The 21,607-nt window shown below is 44.1% G+C and overlaps 1 protein-coding gene across 1 annotated transcript in view; it reads left to right on the top strand.

Moving 5' to 3' along the window:
- Positions 1 to 21,607, top strand: part of PLD5 (phospholipase D family member 5) — a 237,294-nt gene that overhangs the window by 106,409 nt on the left and 109,278 nt on the right. The window contains exon 3 of the mRNA XM_047755409.1: positions 14,625 to 14,793. Within this exon, the coding sequence (XP_047611365.1) occupies positions 14,625 to 14,793 (169 nt within the window). The remainder of the gene's footprint in view (positions 1 to 14,624; positions 14,794 to 21,607) is intronic.

Genomic DNA, 21,607 nt, shown 5'->3' with positions numbered 1-21,607 from the left:
TCGAAAATAACAACCGGCGACATTAGTTGATCCTGGGATGGGAAACTGGAACACAGGATAACCAGGCGTGGAGGCAAGAGTCTTGTGTACCCTACGGATCACTTATCCTGCTTGAATTTTCTTAACCTATGCATGTAATGCTTTTTAAAAACATCTAGGCATTCCCCATGTGGCTCAGAGGGTTAAAAACCCGACATAGCATCCGTGGGGACGCCTGCTCAGTGGGTTAAGGATCCAGTTGTTGCCGTGAGCTGTGGTGTAGGTCACAGATGCAGCTCAGAACTAGTGTGGCTGTGGTGTAGGCTGGCAGCTGTAGCTCCTATTGGACCCCTAGCCTCAGGAACTTCCATATGCCGCAGGTGTGGCTGTAAAAGAAAATAAATGAATTAATTTTTTTTTTAAATATCTAGATATTTCTTTGAGTCTTAAAAAAATAAGAGGAGTTCCCATTGTGGCTCAGTGGTAATGAACCCCGATAGTGTCCCTGGGGTTGTGGGTTCGGTCCCTGGCCTCACTCAGTGGATTAAGGGTCCTGCATTGCTGTGAGCTCTGCTGTAGGTCTCTGAAGAGGCTTGGATCTGGTGTTGCTGTGGCTGTGGCTGTGGTGTAGGCAGGCAGCTGCAGCTCTGATTTGACCCCTAGACTGGGAACTTCCACGTGCCACGGGCGAGGCCCTGAAAAGCAAAAAATAGTAAATAAATTTAGGGGGAAAAAAGAAAGGTTAATAGATTTAGCTCACTGTCGTCTTCACCAAGGCCCTAGACTATTGCCTGGTCTTCTAATCGCGTTCCTACCGTGACCCTTTTCCCCCAGCAACCTTTCATTGCGGAAGTCATTACAGAATCGTCTCATCTCTGTTTGTATCTCAACAGGAGAAACTTAAACCGTATTTGGACTGTGAAAAAACACATTTCAGAAAACTATTTTAAAACTCTGCCAGTGGCATGTGTTCTGCCAGATGATGCTGAGCGCCCTTCGCAGACCCGAAATATAGCAGCCAAAATTGTCCTCTGTGCTGGGGCCACGCTCTGCAGCTAGCAGGGCCCCTGCAGAGAACTCATGACCGCAGATGGGGACTTAGGGTCGCCGTGCTCCAAATGGGCCACTTAGTGGATGCTTTCCCGGCTTCTCAAAAACATTTCTTTGGTTCTAGAAGAAGCGTCAGCAATATGCAAACTCCCTAAACAAAGAAGGCGCGGTGTCCTTCTGAGGAGTCCTTCCCAGGTCTGCTTTGTTGCAGGGTTTTAAGGAGTCTCAGCAGGACATAAGCTTTACCCCAAACATGGGGTTGGACTCTTCAGGGGCCACCGGGGAGCTTCTCATTTAGTTGGTGTCAGTGGGGTACATGTCAATCTGACATAGCCTAAGGCAAGCAAAAAAAGAACTTGCCAAGTAATGGGACTTATTACTATTACTTATTATTACTACAAGTACATAAGCAATGTTACTATATGTACTTATTACTATTACTTATTATTGCTGTAAGTACATAAGTACATAATGTTACTAAATGTGTATGTATATGTATATGTATATAATATTACTTATGTACTTATTATTATAAGTACTTATACTATAAATACAAATACATACATAATCTGGCCTCAGATTTTGAGAATTTCTGAGATTCAAGTTAGAGGAGGAAAGAAAGGAAAAAAGATTGCATATAATATGATATATATTAATATAATATGGTGTAATATATAATATAATAATATTATATTTTTGCCTCTCATGGAAAAACACCACTGGCCCAAACAATGATAGAGCAGTGTTTAGCTGCTTTGTGGCAACTAGGTAAGCTCTAGTACTAAAGATTTGAATGACTTTCCTATCTTTTCCTTGGCCCTTACTTCAAAAACTAGTACTAGACATAATTGATGGTATGTCTTCAATTCCTGAAAAATTCAGGAATTGCTGTAAGTTGAAGCAACAACTTGAATCCAGAAAGTGTTTGAGTTAAGAACTTATTTTAAAATAAAACCAGGGGAAAATCCTGAATGCTCCTGTTTGGGAGTCCTAGGCGAAACTTTAAAAATTCCATTCAGTGTATTCCAATTCTAGAAAAGAGCATTATCCATTTTAGAAATCTTTTCAACCAAGTTTGAAATAAAAATGATTTTCTGGATAAGTTTGGGTTAACCAGAAAGTGTGATTAGCTTCATTTTCTGGTTGGCCTCCAAGTTGTCACCTCAGTTTCATCCTATCTGCAACCCCCGGTGTTTCTAACTGTCTAGAGTACTGGCCTGAGAGAGATTTTAGGCCACGGCCAGGTTCAGGAAAGAGGGTCCTGACTGAGCACAGTGCCGGTGCTTGGCCTGGGAGGGGGGAGGGGGAGCACAATTTGTCATGCGAGCCATAATCTTGCTATCAAGTCAGGAACCGAGTTGGGATTCTTGGGCCGGTGAGTAAGGCGTTGCCTAGCAAAGTGCCTGCTCATTTTCTCATTCTATTCTGTCCATTGCAGCTGACCTGTGGTCTCTCCTTGCATCAAAATATCCTGGGGAATTTAACATATTAGAATCCCAACTTAGGTCCACATTCTGCCTTTAGGCTCTCTGAGGGGGCTCCATAAAGAGCATCTTGCTTCCTGAACCAATGGACGATTCTTTTTTTTTTTTTTTTGTCTTTTTGCTATTTCTTGGGCCGCTCCTGCAGCATATGGAGGTTCCCAGGCTAGGGGTCAAATCGGAGCTGCAGCCACCGACCTACGCCAGAGCCACAGCAACGCTGGATCCGAGCTGCGTCTGCAACCTACACCCCAGCTCACGGCCACGCCGGATCCTTAACCACTGAGCAAGGGCAGGGACCGAACCCGCAACCTCATGGTTCCCAGTCGGATTCGTTAACCACTGCGCCATGACGGGAACTCCCCCAATGGACAATTCTGATGTGTAGCAGGTGGAGGCGAAGCCATCACTGTTGTGACAGAGACTACGTGGGGTGATGTATGTAGCTTGAATGGGAGAGCGACTGTTCTTCCGAAGTGGACTGCAGAATTAGGCAGGTGTTGCACCTACCCACAGCCCACAAGCTTGCCCATGCAGGGCCTGGTCCAGGCAGGACTTGTGGTATGAAGGTTGGGGGTGAGACCACTCTCTCCCAACAGGAAGAAGTGAGGAGCCAAGGTGAACATCCATCATCAGTCTCACAACCGGGTCATTCAGGCCTCCTTCCGCTGGGCAGGGTGAGTCCAGATCTGAGTCCAGGCCGAGTTGGGTCACATCGCTGGAGGACCTGTGAGCCCCGAGATGATGTCGGGAATGGGGCGGAAGAGGTTCCCCCTAGTGGTTCCCTTATTCCTGTCCACTTTGCCTTCAAGATGTTTCCACGTCTCTCTCCACTCTTCCCATCTCCAGGACTCACACCTAGGTTAAGTCACTGTCATCTTTCACCGAGGCCCCAGTTTCTTGCTCTGGTCTTCCGATGTTTCCTGCTGTGGCTCTTATCTCCCTGCCACCTGTAGTATTTGTGGGGAAACCACAAAAGTCGGGAAAATCCTCGTAAAAGGTCTATCAGTAAATATCACATGATGTCACTTCTGTGTGGAATCTAAAATATGGCCCAAATGATCCTATCTCCAAAACAGAAACTGGTCAAGGACGTGGAGAGCAGACTTGGGGTGGCCAAAGGGGAGGGGAGAGGGAGTGGGATGGACAGGGAGTTTGGGGTTGGTAGATGCAAACTGTTGCATGTAGAATGGACAAGCAGTGAGGTCCTACTGTACAGCACAGGGCACTATATCCAATTTCCTGGGTTAGAACATGATGGAAGATAGTATGAAAAAAGAATGTGTGTGAGAGAGAGAGAGCGAGAGACTGGGTCACTTTGCCGTACAGCAGAAATTGAAGGAGCCTTGTACATCAAACGCAATTTAATAAAAAAAAATTGTTTTAAAGGTAAATCAGATCATGTCCCGCTCCTGCCCCACTGATTTCATTTCTTCCTGTGACACAGTGTAAACCACAGTGGTCTCTTCACAAGCCCTATGTAATTGATAGAATTCGGGATATGCCACCCCAAAATATGACACCTTAACATATTAGATCTTGTAAGCTAGAGGAATCTGAGAAATGGCAGGTGTAGGAAGGGCTTTCTGGCCTTTCCCTGAAGCAGGTCATGAAATCCTGATGCGAAAGATGCTTCCTCAGAGAAAAGGAGCATCCTTATCTCCAAAGATGAAGGACCACAGAGAGGCATCTGAATGAATAGGCTTTGCTAGGTTCCCCCTGTTTACTAATGCTTACCTTTTAGCCTTTTGTCTTTTTCCACGGCTTTCCACTTTTCATCAAACCTAATATAAAAATACTCAGATTTAACCATTTCTTTGGGTCTTCTTTTACTTATTTTATATAAACTAACTCAGGCTTAACCATTTCTTTGAGTCTTCTTTTACTTATTTTACTTAAACTCAGGCTTAACCATTTCTTTGGGTCTGCTTTTTACTTTAAGAAAATTTTGCAACTTTTAAAAAAAATTTGTTTTTTAATTATAGTTGATTTACAGTGTTGTGTCAATTTCTGCTGTACAGCAAAGTGACACACACACACCTACACACACACACATATATACATACATACACATTCTTTTTCTCATATTCCATCATGTTCTGTCCCAAGAGATTAGATATAGCTCCCTGTGCTATACAGTACGACCTCATTGCTTATCCATTCCACATGTAATAGTTCACATCTAGTAACTCCAAACTGCCAGTCCCTCCCACTGCCTCGCCCCTCCCTCTTGGTAACCACTAGCATGTGAGTCTGTTTCTGTTTTGTAGACAGGTTCATTTGTGCCATACTTCAGATTCCACATCTAAGTAATATCATATGGTCTTTGTCTTTCTTAGTTACTTCACTTAGTATGATAATCTCTGGGTCCATCCATGTTACTGCAGCTGGCATTATCTCACTCTTTTTTAAGGCTGAGTAGTAGTTCATTGTATATATACATACACATCTTTAGCACTTCATCTGTTGATGGACGTTTAGGTTGCTTCCATGTCTTGGCTGTTATAAATCGTGCTGCCATGAACAGTGGGGGTGCATGTATCTTTTCAAATTAGAGTTTTCATCCTTTCTGGGTATATGCCCAGGAATGGGATTGCGGGATCATATGATAACTCTAATGTTAGTTTTTAAAGGAACCTCCATACTCTTTCCATAACAGCTATACCAGTTTACATTCCCAGCAATAGTGTAGGAAGGTTCCCTTTTCTCCACACCTTCTCCAGCACTGATCATTTGTAGACTTGTTCATGATAACCGCTCTGACTGGTGTGAGGTGATACCTCATTGTAGTTTTGGTTTGCATTCCTCTAATAATTAGTGATGTTGAGCATCTTTTCATGTATGCGTTGGCCATCTGTATGTCATCTTTGGAAAAATGTCTACTTGGGTCTTCTGCCCATTTTTTGGATTGTTTGTTTGTTTGTTTGTTTTTTATATTGAGCTCTGTAAGCTTTTATATATTTTGGAAGATAATCCCTTTGATTGCATCTTTTGCAGGTATTTCCTCGATAAATACCAGTTGAATGGGGCATGAATACATGACCGAGTATCATTGACAGAGTATCCTATAATTTGATTCAGAGAGTATGATTGAAGTAGTGAGTGTATCTTTTCTAAAAAGCAAGCAAGCAAACAAACAAAAGCAACTCGACTGAGAGAAAAAAAATCCTAGCAGAAGGGGACTCTGCTGGTCTTACTGTCACAGATGTTATGCCCAGGGAATCTATGGACCTGATTTATTGAAAATACATTGAGGATGTGGGAAGAAAGCTGCATGTTGTACCTCTGACTGGGATTTTGCTTTGAAAACTGGAAGGGCATGGGAGGTCATGGTTAAGAGAACATAGGCAGTGGTCATACTCCTTGTGCTCTGCCCTGGGCTCCATCACTCACCAGCTGTGACCCCCTGGGCACATTACTTAAACCTCTTATGCCTCAGTCTCCTCATCCACAAAGTGGGGATGATTACAGGTCCTGCTTCTGAGAATTCTTTTTTGTTGTTGTTGTTAAGGGTGCACGTGCAGCATGTGGAAGTTCCCAGGCTAGGGGTGGAATCAGAGCTGCGGCAGCCAGCCTGCACCACAGCCACAGCAATGCTGGATCTGAGCTGCGTCTGCGACCTACACCACAGCTCACAGCAACCCCGGATACTTAACCCACTGATTGAGGCCAGGGATCGAACCCACATCCTAATGGATACTAGTTGGGTTCATTACTGCTGAGCCATGACAGGAATTCCATGCTTCTGAGAATTCTTGTAAATGTTAATTAACATAGTGAGTCTGCTTAACTTGGTGCCTGTCACAAAATAAGCATTCAGTAAATAGTGTTCTGGAGTTCCTGTAATGGCTCAGTGGTTAACAACAAACCGGACTAGCATCCATGAGGACGTGGGTTTGATCCCCAGCCTTGCTCAGTGGGTTAAGGATCCAGAATTGCTGTGAGCTGTGGTGTAGGTCGCAGATGTGGCTCAGATCTGGTGTTGCTGTGGCTGTGGTGTAGGCTGGCGGCTACAGCTCCAATTGGACCTCTAGCCTGGGAGCCTCCATATGCGCTGGTATGGCCCTAAAAAGACAAAAAGACCCCCCAAAAAAGAGTGATTGGGATACTGTTAGTCTGCCAGGCCTGGCTGGTGTCCCTGCTACTATCTTTCTCCAGTAAATGAACCTTGACTTAATTCTTGGAAAAAATAAAATGTTGACTGAAATAAAAACAGCCTCAGAGCTTTGAGTTTCAGTTTTCCCGGCAAGGGGGCACTTACGGAAGAATGTGGCCCAGGAGACAGCCTCTCAGCTCTGAGGACTGTTCTAAAGAGGTAGGGGGATGGGAGTTCCCATCATGGCTCAGCGGTAACAAACCTGACTAAGATCCATGAGGACGCAGGTTTGATCCCTGGCCTCACTCAGTGGGTTACGGATCCAGCGTTACTGTGAGCTATGGTGTAGGTCGGCAGCTACAGCTCCGATTCAACCCCTAGCCTGGAAACTTCCATATGCCTTGGGGGTGCAGCCCTAAAAAGCAAAATAAATAAATTTAATTTAATTTAAAAAGGGAGTTCCCGTCGTGGCACAGTGGTTAACGACTCCGACTAGGAACCATGAGGTTGCAGGTTTGGTCCCTGCCCTTGCTCAGTGGGTTAAGGATTCGGCATTGCCGTGAGCTGTGGTGTAGGTCGCCGACACAGCTCAGATCCCACGTTGCTGTGGCTCTGGCATAGGCCGGTGGCTACAGCTCTGATTCGAACCGTAGCCTGGGAACCTCCATAAGCCACAAGAGTGGCCCTAGAAAATGGCAAAAAGACCAAAAAAAAAAAAAAAATATATATATATATAAGAGGTGGGGGAGGCCGGTATACATGTGACTTTGGCTTAGGGTTGCATCTCTGAAGGAGCTGCTAGTCGTGAGAAGAGGGAGCTCGGTTCATAGTGATTTTCTAAGTATGGGGAGATGCCAGAGTCTGGGTTCATAAAACTTTCCTCTGAAATATACCTACTTATCTAATGGCCCATTCGGCCTATTCCCCCAGAGCATAGATCTTTCCCCTGCGATCATCTCAGGGTGTGACGTAGGTCGGTGCCTGCAGTGACCGAGGACTTCATCCTTGTAGAGGTAGCGGGCGAGCAGCATCCCTCTGTTTACAGAATCGTCTCCCTCAGCTCCATGAAAGCTCACGGGGGGGTCTCTGTCAACTGTTTCCACGTCCAGAGGTGGCCAGTGACTCTGCCATCTAGGTAGCAGGACACCTACTTCAGCGTCAGGGCCTCCCCCGTCTCTTTGGGAAGGTTCTCATTGGCCTTGTCAATCTTGAGCTTTAATTACCACCAGACGCCCCACAATAAGGGTACAAAGTCGGCCTCATTTTATGTCGAGTGCAGAACTAATTGTATTGATGAGCGGAGGCCATCTGTTCGGCTTCATTGATAATGCCCTTGGATAGCCAGGATCTAAAGAATGAAAGGCAGTGAACTTGACTGCCAAGCACCTACGTACCAGTGCATTGCACTTGGCAGTGAAAGAAAGCTCTGAAAATGTCATCTGAAAATGTTAGGGAGGTCCCAGTTGAGGAGACTCCTCTAGCCAGTATATGTGGAATCTTTTTGGTGATTATGCTCTGTCAGTTTGGGAACTTGGAGAAATTTTTTTCTAATTGTAAGTTTTCAGACTAGACGTTCCCTTTTTTTTTTTTTTTTTTTTTATCATGCCCCCCTGAAGTATATGGAAGTTCCCAGGCCAGGAATTGAACCTGAGCCACAGCTATGACCTACACCTCAGGTATGGCAACACGAATCTTTTAACCCACTGCACCGGGCTGGGGATCGAACCTCTGCCTCTGCAGTGACCCAAACCCCTGCAGACAGATTCTTAATCCACTGTACCACTGCAGGAACTCCCTGGAAGTTATGTTAAAAATCTATCTGTTATTGGAATTCCTGTTGTGGCTCAGCGGTAATGAACCCGACTGATACCCTTGAGGACACAGGTTTGATCCCTGGCCTCTCTCAGTGGGTTAAGGATCTGGCATTGCCGTGGCTGTGGCATAGGCTGGCAGCTGCAGCTCTGATTTGACCCCTAACCTGGGAATTTCTATATGCCCTGGGTGCGGCCCTAAAAAGACCAAAAAAAAAAAGACTCTTATTAATGTTTACTCTGAGGCAGGCACTGAGCAAAGCACTTTTTTTATGTTGATTATCTCCTTGAATTTTGTAGTAACTTTTTTTTTTCCGAAAGTGGAAGAAGATTTTAAAGAGATTCATCATTTGTCCAAGTTTACACAGCTAATAACTGGCAGAGCTGAGTTTTGTCTACTTTATTCAAAATCCTTTCCTCTTAAATGTTTCTTTACAACAAGAGCAAAATCATACATACATGAAAATATAATTTATGAGGATTTGTGTGTCTACCAACACACAAACACACATAAGCACATGCATATACACACACATACACAAACACACACCATGTTATCAATAAAGTTAACAGATGCAGAGGCTACCTATTTTTGTATCCTATTAGAGAACTACAGGTATTTCTTTGAGAAAGTAAAATATTGTTCCTAGACTGAAAGAGAAATTTTGATGATCGCATTAAGTTTGGAGAGTAAATACATCCTATTAATAAGAACAGCTAGACTTCTATGAACAATGTCGTATTTATTCCACCAAAGCTCCCTGGCCTTACAGTGTGAATCATTTGTAGTTATCTCAAAGTGCCATGAAAAGAGGTGTGCAAAAGATTGTTGCTCTTTTGTGTCCCTGAATCTTAAGCTCTTCCCCTGTTATTCGGTGTCAGGAATAGTGCTAAGCCTTTGGGCACAGTTCTCTGAGAGGAGGCATTGCAGGCATTCCAGGGATTTGCCCAAAGGTGAATTTTAATGAGCTCTGCCTACTTCTTGCCTTGCTGGTGGAGGGAAAGTAACCACAGGGGCTGTTATCCATGGAAATGAGCTCTGCGTGGATGCTAATTAGATCAGGCCCCTGCAGAGTAGCTAGCTGTGGGTTGGTAAAAGCAATACAAGGATAGGTCCCAGAAATAAGTCCTTTCAAGGCTGATTTCTAAAGACCTTTTCTAGCAGGGCATAGGAGACAGTGCTGGGTTGCCGAAGGAGCAGTCAAGACCTCCAGGGAACATGAGGGAAGGAGAATGTGGAGGTGAGCTGGGTTCCCCCAGAATTCCTTACTGAACCCATGGTTCCTAGACCTTGGGTGGCGTCTCTATTTTTATCTTTGGAATAAATGCATAATTTACTTTGCTGTTTAGTAAAATGAGGGTAATGATAAAATTGCTCTTTGGCTTCCAAGGAATTTCATTCTCCTTCTCTTCTAATCTTTCCAGTATTTTCTTCTGGCTTCTTTACCTGCCCTACTTTCCCTACCAACCGGAAGTGATTCAATATTTTCTGTATTTGGCTTTGACCCAGTTCTCTTCTCTTGAAAATCTCTCTGGATAATCTTACCTACTTCTGTGGCTTCAATAATAGGGAAAAAAGAATCTTAGAAGAATGGGGGAAGTAGACACAAAAGGCATAGATGATGTGTCATCCATCTGACGAGCACCTCTGAACTTCTGTTGTGTCACAGACCCTGTTAGTCTAATGAAGCCTATGAACTCCTTCCTTGAGTGATGTTTTAAATGTATAAATTGAAATGCATAGGATTAAAATGAAAAATCATTTAAAAAGCTAAAATAAATAAGTAAATAAATATACTTGAACAACAACAAAAAAGAAGTGCATAGGATTGCAAAGAAAACTGATAATGCTGAAATAAAGTTGTCATTTTAAAAGCCAAAAAAAATATTTGGGATATTATATATTCTGTACTACTTAGTTGTGAGAGAACAAGATCTGGTGATTGCCGTCATTTCAAAGTGGTGATAAATACTTGGAGATACCAGTAATAGTTATTATACCACGGTATGAAAATTCTTTTTTTTTTTTCCTTTTTCTTTTTAGGGCCGCACCTGCGGCCTATGGAGGTTCCCAAGCTAGGGGTCCAAAGGGAGCTACACTGCTGGCCTACACCACAGCCACAGCAACACCAGGTCTGAGCCGCGTCTGTGACCTACACCACAGCGCACACCAACACCGGATCCTTTAAGCCACTGAGAGAGGCCAGGGATCAAACCCTCCTCCTTGTGGGTACTAGTCAGGATCCTAACCCGCTAAGCCGCCATGGGAACGCCTATGAAAATTGTTAATGGGGATATAATCACAGGTTCTTTTATAGTCCCGTGGGTTTTTGCCTATCTCCGTAACTGAAGGGACTGTTAACGAGAGGTGATGACAGAAAATTAATTAGAGTTGAGGGAAAAGAAAGATGAAGCTTCTAGGTCCCTTGATTCTCTTCATGGCTCCAAGGTTACGAATACCTGGTCTAAAGATTTCTGAAAGAGGTTGGGAATCCTCTTGATGGCGGGGAAGCACGCAGGTAGAGCCACCCACATTTGCATAATTCCATCCCTAGTTTTCTCCTTTCGGTTTCTCTGGGCTTCTTGACTCTCTTCTTTGTCTTTCTCAGTATGGCTTTTATAGTGAAGTACTGTTGAAATTAGTCAGTCCTTCTCTTTATTAATGGATGTTCTACTTTTGCTCTGTTTGTTGGGATCTTTTTTGTTTGACTTTTAAATATATTCCTTAGTCGTAGGGGAGGCTGAAACTGCTGATTATCTGGGGTTCATGCTATGTCTCGCTTCTGTTACCATAGGTAATTGGACTTTAAATGCGGATAGAACTAAAATATCCAACTTCAGCCTCTGTCTGTTGCTTTCAAAAGTTTTGAAGTAGATTAAAAAATAAATAACAAACACACAAACAACAACAAAGAACCCCCCATCTTTCTCCACCTTTTTAACTCTCCTTCTCCTTGGCTTCCCAAACACTGCGTCCTCCTGGCCTCCTGGCCTCCTTTGTCCTCCGGCCTCCCTTTTGGTCCCCTCTGAATCTTCTCATCTGTTTCACACTCTCCCAACCAGAAAAATGTAGGCGTTCCGCACACATTAGGCTTTGTGCTAGTTTTCTCTTCCTTTTTACCCTTGATTATCTCTCTCAATCCTCGCTCCTTTCCCATGTCCCTTGTCAGTTTTTTTTTTTTTTTTTTGGCAGGGGTGGGGGGGGTTGTTTGTTTGTTCGTTTTGGCTTTTGGATTTTTAGGGCCGCACGTGCAGCGTATGGACGTTCCCAGGTTAGGGGTTGAATCAAAGCTGTTGCCGCTGGCCTACACCACAGCTACAGCAGTGCCAGATCTGAGCCGCATCTGCTACCTATACCACAGCGCATGGCAACGCCGGATCCTTAACCCACTGAGCAAGGCCAGGGATCGAACCCACATCTTTATGGATCCTAGTCGGGTTTGTTAACCACTGAGCCATGAGGGAAACTCCGCCTTGTCAGTTTTAATGGAACCTCTACTTTCTGCTGATATGTCATCTCCCTTCCAGTTGCAAACGTGTGTGCCATCCGAGTTAGACCCCTAAAATGCACTTGATTGCTCTCACAAGCATCAAAGTTAGGTCCAAACTTTTCTTGCTGGTTCGTAGCATCTGCAGCATGGTCCCTACCAACACAGCCAGTCTTCGCCACCGCCGTACGGACCTCTCTCATCACCCTCCTGCCTCACCCTCCCCTTGGCCAAGCAGCTCTCAAAGTCCAAATGTACCGCATTTTACAAGCTCCTCCCTCTATCTAGAATATCTGTCTCTCCAGCTCACCCACAAAAATTTTGTCTTTCGAGACTCATTTCAAGTGCCCCTTCCTCCAATTCCAGATTCCCCCCCCGCCAAGCAGAATTAATTTTCCCTTCCTGCTCCAGTGCCAGTGGTACTTTAGATGATACATTGTCCATCTAATTCTTTATTTTTCTTTTTTTTTTTTTTGGTCTTTTTAGGGCCGCACCCACAGCATATGGAGGTTCCCAGGCTAGGGGTCAAATCGGAGCTATAGCAACGGGCCTACACCACAGCCACAGCAATGCCAGATCCAAGTCGTGTCTGCGACCTACACCACAGCTCACGGCATTGCCGGATCCTTAACCCACTGAGCGAGGCCAGGGATTGAACCTGCGTACTCATGGATGCTAGTCAAACTCATTTCCACTGATCCACAGCGGGAACTCCTGTCCATCTAATTAAAATTCTTACTCTTGTTTTACCATTTCTTAGAGTCTACCTTCTATTTAAATCAGTATGTATGAGATAAGCTCTTTCACTAGATTATAAGTTCCAGAGGCCGAGGGACATTATTTCTGTGTTGTGGAAAGTGATTTGTTTAACCTGTGCTCATAAGGGCTCAACAAAATTTAGTTCAGCTATGGGTGTTGGTTGGGTGATTGGATCCCCAAATTGTAAATGTCTCTAAGACACACACCCACAATCCATTTGGGGTATAATAGCCATCAAATAAACATTTTACTAAGATAATTGTTTTGTTTCTAAAAGTGGCTAAATGGAATAAGTCTCATTAGCAGAAACAATTAACAGTTCTATTGAGAAGTTCTCAATAGAAAACTATATTAGAAGCTAAAATTCGGAGTTCCCATCCTGGTACAGCGGAAATGAATCCGACTAGGAACCATGAGGTTGCACGTTTGATCCGTCGTCTCGTTCAGTGAGTTAAGGATCTGGCATTGCTCTAGGCTGTGGTGTATGTAGTTCGCAGACATGGCTCGGATCTGGCGTTGCTATGGCTGTGGTGTCAGCTGGCAGCTGTAGCTCCAATTGGATCCCTAGCCTGGGAATCTCCATGTGCCATAGGTACGGCCCTAAAAAGCCAAAAAAAAAAAAAAAAGAAAGAAAAAGCTAAAATTCATTCTTGAATAAAACAGTTCTGTTCTAGAAAACACTTACACGTGTCTTCATAAGAGTTTGGAGTTCTTGAGTTTCCCATTAAAAATTTACATTTTCTGGGCGTTCCCGTTGTGGTGCAGTGGAAACGAATCCCAACTAGGAACCATGTGGTTTCTGTTCAAAAAAAAAAAAAAAAAGAATTTACTTTTCTTAAACTGGGAAAAAATTGTTCATTCCTTTATTAAAATGTTATGTGTCACCTGGCTAACTCAGAAGTGAAAGCCACCCAGCCTTAGCTGCCCAAGGAAGGCCACCAGGTGTGTATGCTGTCAATAAATAATGAAGTTTAGGAGTTCCCTTCATGGTTAATGAATCCAACTAGGATCCATGAGGATGCGAGTTTGATCCCTGGCACCGCTCAGGGGGATCAGGATCCAGCGTTGCCGTGAACTGTGGTGTAGGTCACAGATGCGGCTCGGATCCCGCGTGGCTGTGGCTGTGGTGTAGGCTGGCAGCTATGGCTCCAATTCGACCCCTAGCCTGGGAACTTCCATATGCCGTAGGTGTGGCCCTAAAAAAACCAAAAAATAAAATAAAATAAAATAAAATAAAATAAAATAATGAAGTATAAACAGAGAAGACACATGTATTGGGACATTGCTGATGGCGGTTTATTTAGGGCTTGGTTATTACCAATACTTCATACATTTCCCTAAGTCCAGCTTTAATAAAGCCCTGAAACAGGCAGGTTTTAAAATTGCTTTTATAGTATCACTTTGTGTCTTAGGCTGGGAAGTTTTAAGCAATAGTAATAGGATTGACTATTTTGTGTTCTAGTAGTAATAAAACCAATAGTATTTTAGTTTCTAAACTAGTTCTAATGTATGTCCAACATGATACTAGAAATCGGATGTACACAAAACTTAATCGATGGTCATCAGTCGTTCACAGAAGTAGTATCTTTTAAAGAATTGCATTGCTCTAAGGGGGGAAAAGCAAATATTACTACAGGAAAATGGTTGTGTAGCAAGGTCAGGATTTTTTTGGATTTTTTTTTTTTTTTCAAGGCTAGTTTGACATTGGTCATTAAGGACATTTGCCAAGATTTTCTGAAATATGAGTGCTAACTTTGGGGAAACAACATAAACTCTTTGAACACAGGGTATTATAGGAGAAATGTGAAAGGCCTTTGATGGAAAGGGAAAGTCATGAGACACATATACATTCAGGAAGAGTAAGGAGTATTTTTCAGATGTCTCTGTATGCATGTCTCAAGATCTGTGGCTTCCAATTTGACTAGATTTTGTTTGTTTGTTTTTCAACATCTTTTCTAAGAATTGCCCTGGTGGAAAATATTCCTGAAGGCCTTAACTATTCAGAAAATGCACCATTTCACTTATCACTTTTCCAAGGCTGGATGAACTTACTCAACATGGCCAAAAAGTCTGTTGACATAGTGTCTTCCCATTGGGATCTCAACCACAGTCATCCATCAGCATGTCAGGTAAGCTGCATCCTTTGTGTGTGTGTGTCTGATTTTTCTTGTTTGCATTGTATACACTTTCCTATTCGTGCGTCTATGCCTCAAGTTCAATCGCATTTTCTCAGCCTGTCTGTACCCATAGTTCATGTGCATTATTACATTTATATGTATGTGATGTTAATACGAGATTGCTCAGCTTCTCCTGGAAGGCGAGGCTTTCAAGGGCAAAATCCCGTGTCGTCTTGCACACAAAAGGCTCTGCTGTACCGACAGAGAGCAGGGACATCTTCACATGGTCGTGTCCACTGATGGCACAGCCCAGAATTCTGCACCACACTGTCTGCGTAGTTCCCATTCCCTAACTGCTGGCTGAGGCATTTGTTCTGTTAATTGGTGCCCTAATTTGCCCTGGGGACCCAGAGACTTTTTAAATGGTGGAGTCATACGTCCCAGTCTAGCTGTCTATGCTTGACTCTGTCATATTTGAGTGAACAGGGAAAGGAAATGTACTAGGTATCAGAACAGTCTTTAGAAAACTGAGGAAATAATCTAAATGGTTTCTGAATGAAGTGTCCTAGAGATAATATGATCCAAGTAAATTTTAGGCTATTTCTTTTTGTCTTTTTTTTTTTGTCTTTTTCTAGGGCCGCACCTGCAGCATATGGAGATTCCTGGGGTACGGGTCTAATCACAGCTGTAGCCGCTGGCCTACACCTCAGCCACACCAAGGCAGGATCCGAGCCATGTCTGCAACCTATACCACAGCTCACGGCAACACCAGATCCTAAACCCACAACCTCATGGTTCCTAGTCGGATTCGTTAACCACTGATCCACGACGGGAACTCCTAGTCTATTTTTCTGTATGTTGGTACCATTTTAGCACTGAGCTAGCAAATTGATGCCCATTAACCTACACTTCAGTGTCTTGCGTGGGACAGGGAGAAATTTAAATGTGTTGGCTTTAAGCCTATAATCATTACCTCACTGGTGCTTTGATTGGCTTCAATGATACTATTTTAAAGTCAGACGATATTAGAAAATAGGTATAAGCAAAAAACCCATAAAGGCCACACTAAATAAGACTTGGATAAGTTCACGTGTCATATCTAGCATTTTTCTACCTCTCCGACGGCAGGTGCTTCAGGTACTTAGTGCAGCGTTTCTCATCTCCAAACTTAGTGGTTTTAAACGTAGCAATCATCTATTTATTCATGATTCTGGGCAGGGTTTGTCAAGGGACTTCTCTCTGATCTAAATAGTGTTGGCTAGGAGTTCCCATCGTGGCTCAGTGGTTAACGAATCTGACTAGGAACCATGAGGTTTTGGGTTCCATCCCTGGCCTCGCTCAGTGGGTTAAGGATCCGGCATTGCTGTGAGCTGTAGTGTAGATCACAGATGCGGCTCGGATCCCGTGTTGCTGTGGCTCTGGTGTAGGCTGGCGGCTACAGCTCCGATTCGACCCCTAGCCTGGGAACCTCCATATGCCATGGGAAGCGGCCCTAGGAAAAAAGGCAAAAATGGCAAAAAAAAAAAAATAGTGTTGGCTAGGGTGGCTTGCCTGGGGCTGGAGGAGCCAAGGTGACCCCTCACATGTCAGCATCTTACCTGGGGTGGCTGGGCAGCTCTCTCCCTGTACGTGTCTCTCATCATTCAGTAAAGTCTCCTCAACTCTTTCCCTGTGTTTCTATCCGAAAGGGGCAAAAGCAAAAACTCTGAGGCCTCTTAAGATCTGGGCTCTAGAATCCCAATTGCTTCCTCCCTGTTCTGTGTCAAAGCAAGTCACAAACCCAGGATGTGGGGGTGGGGGATCCATCTGGGAATGGGAAAAAAATTATTTTTTCCTTTTTAGAGCCAAACTCTCAGCACATGGAAGTTCCCAGGCTTGGGGTTGAATCAGAGGTCCAGCTGCCAGCCTGTATACCACAGTCACAGCCACGCCAGATCTGAGCCATGTCTTTGACCTACACCACAGTTCAGAGCCATGCCACATTCTTAACCCGCTGAGCAAGGCCAGGGATTGAACTTGCATCCTCGTGGATACTAGTCAGGTTCATTGCCACTGAGCCATGACAGGAATTCTGGGAATGGGGAGAATTGTTGACACACATCTTTGAGAAGGATGTCCCCCCACGTTCTCTGGCCCCAACAATCTACACATTTCAAATGCATTCCTCAGAGTTCCCTTGGTGGCTCAGCAGTTAAAGAACCTGACTAGGATCCATGAGGGTGCAGGTTCGATCCCTGGCCCCGCTCAGTGGGTTCAGGATCTGGTGTTGCCATGAGCTGTGGTGTAGCTCGCAGATATGGCTTGGATCCCGTGTTGCTGTGGCTGTGGTGGAGGCCAGCAGCTACAGCTCTGATTCAGTCTATAGCCTGGGAACTTCCACATGCTGTGGGTGTGGCTGTAAAAAAAAAAGAAAGAAAGAAAGAAAACGCGCTCCTCATCCTGCAAAACGTGTATCCCATTGCAGCAGAGGCTCAAAGCCCAGGACCTCATCATCGGTATCAGGTCAGGATCTAGATAGGGCTCCTCCTGTGGGCTGCCCTTGATTTGGAAGCCTGAGAACTGAAAAGACAAATGACATCCCCGTCAACCCTCCCAACGTACAGGGCGGAACAGTGATGAGACGCCATGGGTAGATCCTCCTGTTCAGAGGGGGACGTGGAGGGCACAGATCAGCCGTGAGCCCATGGTAGCTTTCAGAGCCCTCCTGCCTCACGTCACCTCCCCGGTTTTCCAAACTTGGCGAGAACAGGGAATGTTCCTAGACAGGGGGGATCTCGTTCTGCTTCCTGGGCCTGCCTTCCTGATCTGCTCTTCTCAGAACCTCTCTGCTCCACCTTCTCTGTTTTTCTCTCTTTTTCATAAGAAATAGGCTGTGTTTGCTTCAGACTTAATTTCCTCAGGCAGCTTCCCACCAGTGGAGAGCTGAGGCCCCAGAGACCTCTTCACATGAAACCATCTCTGTCTGCTTTTAGTTCCAAGGGAACAATCCTTTAGAAACTTTCATCGACTTTCTATGTCTCCAGTTATAATCCACGCCATTAGCAAAAGGCCACTGCACAGATAACACACGGGCAGGTCTTTTTCTTTTCTTCTCTTTTTTGTCTTATTAGGACTGCACCTGCGGCACATGGAGGTTCCCAAGCTAGGGGTCGAATCAGAGCTACAGCTGCCGGCCTGCACCACAGCCACAGCCACACGAGAGACGAACTACACCTGCAACCTACACTGAAGCGCACAGCAAGGCTGGATTCTTAACCCACTGTGCGAGGCCAGGGATCGAACTCACATCCTCATGGATTCTAGTTGGGTTCCTAACCCGCTGAGCCACAAGGAGGCCTCCTAGAGATTATTTTAAAAGAGCCTGGCTCATGCCTTCCTACCCTCTCACCACACTAATTGTACAGAGATCAGGAATGGAAAAAAGAAAGCGAGTCCAGGCTGCCAGCTTTATCTCTTCAGTGCACTGTAAAGACCCATATCGTGTTCTCTGCAGGCCATCAAGTTTTACTCTTCCTGAAAAAGAAGGTAGTGGCTGAGAGCCTCTTTCATTTCAGTTTCACCGGATTTGATCTTTCAAATGGGAATGGGAAAGTTAAGACTTTACCCAGCATTTCACATTCTGGGTGACCAGTCTTTGGACCTTTGAGCATGCTTTTCTTTTTACCAGGTCCTCATGAATAGAGTCATCGATTGGGATATAGTCATCGATTGGCTTATTGCATACAGAAAAAGAAAAGCCTAAGAAAAAGAAATGCACACTGTCATTACTCAAGTGAGATAATTTAAATTTTTTAAAAGATGTTCCGGTAAGATGAAAATTGGCTCAGGTTCACAGCTTATTTTCTGATCATGTATTTTTAATTAATTAATTTATTTATTTATTTATTATTTATTTATTGTCTTTTGCCTTTTCTAGGGCTGCACCCACAGCATATGGAGGTTCCCAGGCTAGGGGTCTAATCGGAGCTGTTGCCACCAGCCTACACCATGGCCACAGCAATGCCAGATCCGAGCCGCGTCTGCCACCTACACTACAGCTCACGGCAACGCCGGATCCTTAACCCACTGAGTGAGGCCAGGGATCGAATCCAAAACCTCATGGTTCCTAGTCGGATTCGTTTCCTCTGCAACACGATGGGAACTCCTGAGCATGTATTTTTAAAAGAAACTCTGTATTTTGAGGAGCAGAACAGTCAAACAGGACATTGACTTCTAAACCGACAGAGCCTGAGAAGTCCTAAGTGGAGACTCTTAAGTGGTAAATAGATCCATAGGAGCTCTGACGGGAAAGAGGCCCGTCTACTTGTCATAACGCAGCTGTAAGCAAAATACACCAAGGACTAGTATAGCCAGTGGCAGGAAGGCCCCAGCTCAACAGAAAAGGGACGCAAATAAACATAGCACATGACATTTCGTGTCTTCTCTGGACGAGAAGCAATTTCATAAGAGTGAGCAGTGGTGTTGTGAACAGGATGATGAATGCCTGCCCTCTTTCTTCAGTTTGAATGCAGACAGACACATTCATTAAATGTGCATTTCTACTCTGTGCTCTCAGAGGGTTGCTATTTTCATTCCCACCCTGAAAAGCTCATCTTGTCTTTCCTACCTGCAGTGGTTGTTTCCTTCTGTGCTGAAAGAAACTGGGCGGGGACCTTTCTCTGCATCACAGTCATATTAAGGGCTAATGAGGTCTACGGTTTTACAGTAATCATATTTTCTTTTCTTTTCCAGGCTACACCTGTGGCCTATGAAGGTTCCCAGGCATATGGAAATTCCCAGGTTAGGGGTCAAATCAGAGCTGCAGCTGCCAGCCTACACCACAGCCACAGCAAGGCCAGATCCGAGCTGTGTCTGCGACCTACACCAAAGCTCACGGCAACACCGGATCCTTAACCCACTGAGCCAGGCCAGGGATTAAACCCGCATCTTCATGGATACTAGTTGGGTTCGTAACCAGCTGAGCCGCAATGGAAACTCCCATATTTTCATATTTAATCAAAATACAAGGTTGGGCTAAGAGTTTTGTTTCATTCTGTCTGAATGATGAGTTTAGACCCTGATATGCTGAATTTCTATGACAACTTGATTGCTAATTTATGGGATCAAATGATGGAAATTTATGAAATCAAGACTGTTTAGGAAAAGCCAGGAAATATGATTTCACAAAGGCTTATCAGCAGGGCTAAATCATTGAGAAAAAAAAATTCTATTCTTCATGAGTTCACTGTGAGAAGCCAAATAAAATAATTAATGAATTATAACAACTGAATCTTAAAAAGATGAATTTATATGAAATCATTTTGTTACAGGTCCACAGTGAACCATGATTGCCAACTGATGATACAGCACAGTTGGTTAACTTTGAAGTATCATGATTTTAAAAATTTAATAGTATTTGCTCAATTAAGTGCATAGCATGCATGCAAGTGCAATGATCCAGGAAGTTTTGGAAAGCATAAGCCAGGCTCCTGTCTCTACACAGTAAGTGGTAGACAGACTGTAGAAATGAGTCAAGGGTGAGGCTTTAAAAAAAAAGTCAAAAGTAAAAAAAAAATTTTTTTAAATTGGCACAACATTGTAAGTCAACTATACTTTTTAAAAAAAAGTCAAAAGTAAAAAATTTTAAAAAGAGTATCGTTGAGATTTATTTTTATCTACTTATTAGCTGTGTGACTTTGAGCAAAATTCTGAGCTTTCTGTGCCTCAGTTTGCTCATCAGCAACATGAAGGTGAAAACAGAACCTACAGGCCGTTGTGTAGATTAAACGAGTTAATATGTGTAAAGGGCAGAGAACAGTCTTTAACCATGTACGTGCCTACATACGTGTTTATGGTTAAATTCATGTGTGTTGTCATTCACATTTATTTGTGTACACATTGCAGCTCTACTTCAAGTCAGTTTAATTGTAGAAAGAAATAATGATTTCTTTTCAGTTATTGTGATTTTTCAACTCTGGTTGTTCTTTATGTTTTCTGATTCTTTGTTAAAAACTTATAATTTCTGGAGTTCCCGTCATGGTGCAGTGGAAATGAATCCAACCAGGAACCATGAGGTTGCAAGTTCGATCCCTGGCCTCGCTCAGTGGGTGAAGGATCCGGCGTTGCCACGAGCTGTGATGTAGGTTGCCTACGTGGCTCGGAGCCTGTGTTGCTGTGGCCGTGGCGTAGGCTGGCAGCTACAGCTCCAATTCGACCCCTAGCCTGGGAACCTCCATATGCCATGGGTGCAGCCCTAGAAAAGACAAAAAAAAAAAAGTTAAGTCTCCAGTCCTGTAGAGCTCCTGTAGTTCAGCCCTGCTGGCTTCAGAGTCAAATGCTCTGGGGCCTCCTCTTCCTAATGCCAGACCCCCAAGCTGAGTAGTCAGACGTGGGGCTCAGAATTCTCACTCCTATGGGAGACCCTTTACAGTTATTCTCCAGTATGTGGACCCCCCCGCCCCCCGCCCTGCTGGGTGTGGGATATGAATATATTGTGGAAGCGCCCCTCCTACCATCTCATCATGGTTTCTTTTTTATGTCTTTCGTTGTAGATGATCTTTTTTAGTAGGTGCAAGTCTTTCTTTAATAGATGGTTGCTCAGCAGGTAGCTGTGACTTTCGTGTGCTTGTGAGAGGAGAGGAGGTGAGCTCAAGGTCCTTCGACTTTGCCACTTGCCAATAATCCAGATAAGGCGTTCTTACTGTGTCCTTCCCATGTGCTAGAATCCAGGATGGTTGCCATGTAAAATTCAAGGAGGAGTATAATTTCTTCAAATGTGAGACTCTAGGTCGATGAGAAGGATTGGGCACATTATCATTATATATGGAATTCTAACTTTTATTACCTA

This window comes from Phacochoerus africanus, chromosome 12 (assembly GCF_016906955.1).
Source record: "Phacochoerus africanus isolate WHEZ1 chromosome 12, ROS_Pafr_v1, whole genome shotgun sequence".
Lineage (NCBI taxonomy): Eukaryota > Metazoa > Chordata > Mammalia > Artiodactyla > Suidae > Phacochoerus > Phacochoerus africanus.
The sequence above is the reverse complement of the archived record's forward strand: the minus strand, read 5'-3'. Positions and strand labels throughout refer to the sequence as shown.